The 7,565-nt window shown below is 43.8% G+C and overlaps 1 protein-coding gene across 1 annotated transcript in view; it reads right to left on the reverse strand.

Annotated features, from left to right (window-relative positions):
* Positions 1-4,616: 4,616 nt before the first annotated feature.
* Positions 4,617-7,565, reverse strand: part of LOC107298167 (major histocompatibility complex class I-related gene protein) — a 26,701-nt gene continuing 23,752 nt past the window's right edge. Inside the window, exons 9-10 of the mRNA XM_015827533.1 lie at positions 5,204-5,325; positions 4,617-5,072 (exon numbers count right to left, since the gene is read on the reverse strand). Of these exons, the coding sequence (XP_015683019.1) occupies positions 5,022-5,072; positions 5,204-5,325 (173 nt within the window). The 3' untranslated portion in view covers positions 4,617-5,021. The remainder of the gene's footprint in view (positions 5,073-5,203; positions 5,326-7,565) is intronic.

Consider the following 7,565-nt stretch of genomic DNA (forward strand, 5'->3'; position numbering starts at 1 on the left):
CAACCTGTGGGTCGGGACCCCATTTGGGGTCGATCGACCATTTCACGGGGGTCGCCAAGCAAGGCTGTCCACCATTTTTTTTGTCCGCCATTTTTTTTGTCCGCCATTTTTTCCCCCTTTTCCTGGGGGTGCCTTATCTCCCTTGGGCTGGGCCAGCTGGTGGTCGGCCTGCTCCGTCTCTGCCGCTTGCCAGATACGCCTCGGCCGGCGCAGGGGGTGGAACCGTGCGTGCGCGGCGCTCCCGGGCAGGGAAAGTCCTCGACTTACGACCGGTTGGGTAGTCCTCGACTTACGACCGGTGTAGTCCTCGACTTATGACCGGTTTAGTCCTCGACTTACTACTGGTTTAGTCCTCGACTTACGACCTGTTGGGGTCACGGCATTAAAAAGGTTGAGAACCACTGGTCTAGGACCTCAGGGGTCCCCTGAGTGCTGCAAATGGGTGGGGAGCCTTCTGGGAACTGCTGAAAGGACTGTCCCGCATTCAGTCAGAGCTGAAGAGTTGGAAGGGAGCTTAGAGGTCTTCTAGTCCAGCCCCCTGCTCAGACAGGAAGCCCTATCCCACTTCAGACAAATGGTTGTCCAATCTTGCCTTAAAAACTTCCATTCACATCTTCTGGAGGCAAGTCGTTCCACTGGTTAATTCTTCTAAGTGTCAGGACATTTCTCCTTAGTTCTAGGTTGCTTCTCTCCTTGATTAGTTTCCATCTGTTGCTTCTTGTCTTGCCTTCAGGGGCTTTTGGAGAAGAGGTTGACACCCCCCCCCCCCGTTCTTTGGGGCAGCTCCTGAGATATTGGAACACTGCTATCCTGTCACCCCTCGTCTTTCTCTTCATTAAGCTAGACATACCCAACTCCAGCAACCGTTCTTCATATGTTTTAACCTCCAGTCCTTTAATCATCTTTGTTGCTCTTCTCTGCACTTCTCGGCAGCCCCCCCCCCCTTTCCATAGAACTACCTTTCCACTGGGGGAAAGTATCTTGTCTAATATTTATGTTTAAGACTTCCAAAATAAAAATAAATAACAATGGAGATAATAGACATCCTTGCCTTGTTCCTTTCCTTATCTCAAAGTTCTCAGTGTAATCTCCATTCACAATCACTTTCCCTGTTTATTATATATTGTTTTTATCAGATTTATAAAGTTCTGTCCAAAGTCCATTATTTGTAGTTGCTGAGTCATAAATTGCCAGGAAACATTATCTTTTGGGCATCTAGAAATATTAGTGCCAATTTTTTCTCTGGATGTAATTCATAGTATTCTAATACGTCCATTATCAAAGTGTTTTTAATTTGTCTCTTTGATAGAAAGCCATTTTGGTCTGGATATATAAATTACATTAAGTATTTTTTCAGTCTCTCTGTCATTATCGAAATAAAAAATTTATAATCTACATTGAGGAACAATATCAGTCTGTAGTTTTTAATCTGTGTCAAATCTGAATCTTCTTTTGGTATTAAAATAATGTTTGCTCCCATCCAGCTGGGAGTTTAGCCTCCAGCAAAAGTCCATTACAGACATCTTTCATTGGTTCACTTAGTATATCTTGTAGAGTTTTATATAACTCCACCGGTAATCCATCTGGACCTGGTGTTTTTTCATTATTATTTTTTTTTTGCCTTCTTATGGCCTCTGATATTTCCATCATTGTAATTTTTTCCTCTAACATAGTCTTAAATATCTCTGGAATACCTGCTCAAGCAGGAGACCCTATACTACTTTATGGTGTTAGACTCTCTTTGAGGAAATAGGGTTAATTAACTTTTTCTTTGAGTCTCTTTTTTTTTTTTAATTGAGACCAAGGTAAGTTTGCTTTAAGGATAGGAACTTTTCAGCCCTTATATAACCCCCCCTTTTCCCCGCCTTGCACCCTCTGGCGCTCCCTCCCTCCCTCCTCCGTGCTCTGACAGATTCTCTCTCTCCCTCTTCCCCCCCCATCGTTTAACGGTTTTCCCGCCAATATTCACCCTACCGCCTTCTTTCCTCCGTCGTGCTCTGATAGACTCTTCCCTCCCCCAACTCCTTTTAACGGTTTTCCCGCCAATATTCCGCACAAGTTTTCCTCCCCTCCCTCCTATTCCAGGAGGGACAGTGTCGTCATCTTACCCTCCCCTTCTCTCACACACACACACACATTTGAGTCGTATTTTATCACTCTTCTGAAGGAAGCTTTTCTCTCTCAACAGTTCGGAGAGCGATTGGGACAGAACAATTCGCGGTTGTGCCTAAGGGCAAAACCCCTTTAAAATTCTGTTCCTTTCTTCTCCTCCTCAGAGCGGTGCCTTAAATACGTCCTGGGCCCTTCAGAGACCCCCCTTCCCTCCCTCTGACAGGCTCTGCCTGCCTCCTGACAATTCTCTCCCTTTCCCTGACAGTTTAACAGTTCTCCCGCCAAAATTCCGTGCGGTGTTTCCTGCCCCCCTCTCTCATTCCAGCGGGGCAGTGACGTCATAGCCTCCCATTGCATTGAGTTATCGTTGTATTCAGTTATGTGATAACATCTAGTTATAATGAAGAGAAGTCAAATTTAATGAAGAGAAAGACGGGATGACATGATAGTAGTCTTCCAATATCTCAAGGGCTGTCACAAAAGAAGAAGGGGTCAAGCTATTCTACAAAGCACCTGAAGGTAGGACAAGAAGCAACTGATGGAAACTAATCCAGGAGAGAAGCTGTTAGAACAATTAATCAGTGGAATAACTTGCCTCCAGAATTGCAAATGCTCCAGCACTGAAAGCTTTTAAGAAGAGACTGGACAATCATTTGTCTGAAATGGTATAGGGTTTCCTGCCTGAGCAAGGGGTTGGACTAGAAGACCTCCAAGGTCCCTTCCAACAGTGTTATTCTGTTGGATACGTACATGTATACATACATATTTGCTGATGCTTCATTTAAGCTTACCGTATATTTGTGTCTAATATGTTTTATTAGAGTTGTACATCAATGATTGCATGACCTCTGTAGATACCATACACTAAATAAACCATTCTCTCTTAGAGGAAACAGGTTGATTTTAACAATCACTTTTCAGAAGAAAGCTTTTTATTTTATTTTATCATAGTCTGTTGCTCTTTGCCCTCAAAGAAAGATGGCAGTTGTTCCCTTAGGACTTGCCATTGTTAGAAGGTAATTATTAAAGTAGTTGATTTTTTTTAAAAAGGCAAAATTAATTCCATTTTAGAAAAGAAGCTGGTGATTTTCCATTATACAGAAGTGAGAGTGTCACTAACATAAATAAGAAAGCAACACAAGGACAATTTTATGCTGATAGCAAGATAAGATGCACCAATTAGAAAATGAGAAAATTAGAAGAGTAAAGCTTGAACATTCTAGAACTAGATGTCATGGTTCCAAAAGATGAAACTCTTCAAAAGAACTTCGAGGCACTGTTTACTTTAAATAATCTTTATTTTGAGTAGCATAACATCAGCAGTGCATAATTGAAGCCAAAAACTGAATTCTCCTTCCCTGAGCACATAGTATCAAAGCACAATTCCCTCCTTCAATTAACAGTCATAAATCACATTCCCCAATTAGCGTGAAGGGCAGGTCTCCTCTCCAGTTCTCCAGCCTGCCAATTCCTTATCAGCTCTGGTTACAATAACCTTGTTTCTCATGCTAGGTTTAGTGTTGTTATGCCTAGCTGGACTCTCGTTCACACATCCCCTCTCAGCATCATCTAACTCTAAAAGCAAAAGTTAAAAGATGGCTACATTTCCCTCTGTTGTCAGTGCAAAAACATCCGATGTTAGCAGCGTTGACACTAGACATACTAGATAAGTTGTTTTTATTATAAAATGGCTTGGCATCTCTTATAAGTGGCTTCATGCACTCAGTGCCAAATGCTTTTGTTTTGCGTGCGAAACAAAACTTTTCAACTCTGAATTACAATATCTGGGATTCTGAGCACCCTGTAGAGGAGCTGAGCAAGCAAACAGCTGCTTGAGGGACGCTCTTCTGTCCAAACATCCTGTGACTCATTTGAAAATAATAAATGCTTTCAGCCTGGGGTTTTGCCTTGTAAAATGGCCAAATCCTGCAACCATTTAAATATTTTGAACTTGAGAGCCGTCCCTTCTCTTCCTTGTTTATTTTTCCTCTTTCACCAGAAATTTTATAATAATTTATGAAGTTCCCTGGAAAGGGCTTTTGGACTCATTCCTAGCCCCTTTCTGACACTGATGAAAATTAATGACACATTTTTCCAGCCTGCACCCAGAAAGGAAGTGCAAGCAATGGTGTTCTTTACTATATTAGATACCAGAAGTAAACATAGAATCAATGTCTTTCATTGTTTGATCACTTACTTTCTGACATATCACATATACCCGAGGTATGTATCATTTGTTTCTGTATCGTATGAGAAGGCTTGATCTTCCCCGATGCCTTTTCCTTTTCCTGAATTATTTGGTGATTCATATTTTTAGGTGGGCAAAGAATCCTTTTACTCTTTGCAAAGGTAAAAATCTCTCAAATTCAGGGATCTTATCAGCTCCATGCCAAACTCCGGGTGCCTGAACTCGGAAGCAAAAGTAAGACACAAATATCTTTATGGAGATTCTCAGTCATCCAGGTGAGGGGTCTCCAAACTTTCTGAATTTGTGGACTGCCGGGGGGGGAGGGGATGCCGCTTACGAAAATGGAACTTCCTACCGGTAATGGGCCATGATTGTAATTCTCCCTGTTTGTCTTAGGCTTTGTAGTTCATCAGTATCAGTTACCAAATCAAATTTCACTATCCTATCTTCAGTTGGAAGATTTAAAGTTACCATAAGTATCTTTCACCTAGTCCTTGAAGCTCCATGTGAAAATAAATGCATGATTCTTTAGGAATCTGCCTTATACAGCAGGACAGCCCAGTCTCACAGATCCTGAAATAAAAGCTTTGTCCCTTGGAGGAATTTCTTCTGAAATCCTTTTTTTCTTGTGCCAGTTTGAGTCCGTTTTAGTACTCGACCTTCCGTTCGAGAGTTTCTCAAACCACACCAAATTTGATCCAATTCTTTTCCATTCTGAGAGTTAGACGCTTAGCTGATGGTTCTCAAAATGCTGTTTTTTCTCTCCGATGCCCTAGAGCAGCAAGATTAAAAAAATCAGAGCTGGAAGGGACCTTAATAAGCTATCCAATCCCCATTTCTCTCGAACCAGCATAGTGAGAAGGTGAATGAAAAGAGGCAAAGGTGTCTGGAGGTATAACTAACCTGAGAAGGTGGACTGTCTCCCTTGCTTTCTTCACCAGCAGTGTTGTTGAGAGGTGGGATTCCTTCTGTCTCTTTTAGTGGGGATTTTTCAGCATTATCCATGCTGGAATTGGGGTCACTCTCTGATGGAAAAAAAAGGACATGGAGTCCGTGTTGAGAAAAGAGAGAGGCTTCACATTCACCTATAAAAAAGATGTTGAGACTCAAGAAACAGTGCAGAGAAGAGCAACAAAGATGATTATTGGACTGGAGGCTAAAACATTTGAAGAACGGTTGCAAGAACTGGGCATGACTGGTCTAGTGAAGAGAAGGACCAGGAGTGACATGATAGCAGTGTTCCAATATTTGACGGGCTATCAAAGAGAGTAGGGGATAACCTATTCTCCCAAACACCTGAAGGCAGGACAAGAAGCAATGGATGGAAACGAATCAAGGAGAGAAGCAATCTAGAACTAAGGAGAATTTCCCAACAGTGAGAACAATTAATCAGCAGAACAACTTGCCTCCAGACGTTATGGGAGCTTCATCACTGGAGGTTTTTAAGAAAAGACTCGATAGCCACTTGTCTTAAATGGTATTGGGTCTCCTGCTTGAGCCGGGGCAGGACTAGAAGACCTCCACGGTCCCTTCCAGTAATTCTATTCTATTCAATAATAACAGAGTTGGAAGGGACCTTGTAGGTCATCTAGTCCAGGGCTTTTCAACCTTTTCACCCATTGTACCACTTTTAGGATATGGCAACATCCGAGTACCACCAGTTGCCTAGCAAGGTGTCAAAAACTTGATGACCAAAAAAAGGAAAAAAGTGATAAAGTACAGGTAGTCCTCGACTTACAACAGTTCGCTTAGTGACTGTTCGAAGTTACAATGGCACTGAAAAAAGTGCCCCCCAAGCCACAGCCAAGCAAGACACCTGCCTGCCTGCCCAGCAGCGCTCTTCCTCCTGTCCGAGGTTTTCATTGTTGTGAGTATTTCTGTTGAGGATTGGCAGCAGGGATGGGGTGGGGGGGTGTTTGGTTCCCCCCACATCTACTGGGTGGTTGCAGCAGGTTTTGGTAATTTCATATGACCCTGGGACACTGTGACCGTCATAAATATGAATCAGTTGCCAAGCATCTGAATGTAAATCACAAGACCCTGGAGATGCTGCAACATTCCAGCTGATCGGCGCTTCTTCTGGGCTCAGCAGAAGCGCCAGGATCAGGGCCGAGCTCCAGCTGAGCCTGGCGCTGAGCCTGGCACTTCCACTGAGCTCTGACAGTCCCAAAGAAGCACTGACCCTGGCGCTTCCGCTGAGCCCTGACAGCCCTGCAGCTCCAGCCATCTCTCGCTCAGGCTTGTGCGGTGCTGTTGCCACCGGTTCAGGTCATTCCCCTCCCCCTCTACCACTTTTTTAGGATGGTCGCATACCACCTGCCAGGTGCCAATGTACCACAGGTGGTACCCGTACCACCCTCCACCCAAGCAGGATATCCTACACCATTTCTGACAGTTGGCAGTCCAGTCTCTTCTTGAAAGCCTCCAGTGATGGAGCACCCTCAACTTCTGAAGGCAAGCTGTTCCATTGGTTTATTGTTCTCACTGTCAGAAAATTTCTCCTTATTCCTAGGTTGAATCTCTCCTTGATCAGTTTCCATCCATTGTTCCTTGTCTGGCCTTTGGGTGCTTTAGAAAATAGGTTGTCCCCCTTCTCTTTTTGACAGCCCCTCAAATATTAGAACACTGCTATCATGTCACCTCTGGTTCTTCTCTTCACTAGACTAGCCATGCCCAGTTCTTGCAACTGTTCTTCATATGTTTTAGCCTCCAGGCCCCTAATCATCTATGTTGCTCTTTGCACTTTTTCCAAAGTCTCAACATCTGTTTTGTAATGTGATGATCTGTACCTGTACTTTTGGTTTTTCTTGCCTAAGTGTAAGACCTTACTTTTCTGTACATTGAATAATGTTTACTAATACGTTAGAATTTATGCCCTCCTTAATAAACAGAGCAGTATGTATCTTTCCCTGCCCTTTTTACAATGTTGTATGCAGGATTGACAGTGTTCACTAATTCTCTTTGCTTTACTTGGTGATGTTTACTCCTGGTCCACGACTCGGCGGAAAATCAGGCGGCGGCATGGGAGACAACTGCCGCCGCGGCATTGGACCGAGTCGTGCCTTCGCGGCCTCTGACCCGACGTGGATCTCGACCATCCCCTTGGTTTACCGAGGGGCTGAGAGAGATGAAACGTCGGAAAAGACGCCTAGAGAGCAGTTGGAGGACCAGCCGAACCGAATCCGCTCGAACACAGGTAAAGATACATCTTAGATCTTACCTAGTGGCGCTGAGGGAGGCTAGGACTAACTACTATGCCTCACTC

The sequence above is a fragment of the Protobothrops mucrosquamatus genome, unplaced genomic scaffold (genome assembly GCF_001527695.2).
Source record: "Protobothrops mucrosquamatus isolate PMUCROS unplaced genomic scaffold, P.Mucros_1.0 scaffold3769, whole genome shotgun sequence".
NCBI lineage: Eukaryota > Metazoa > Chordata > Lepidosauria > Squamata > Viperidae > Protobothrops > Protobothrops mucrosquamatus.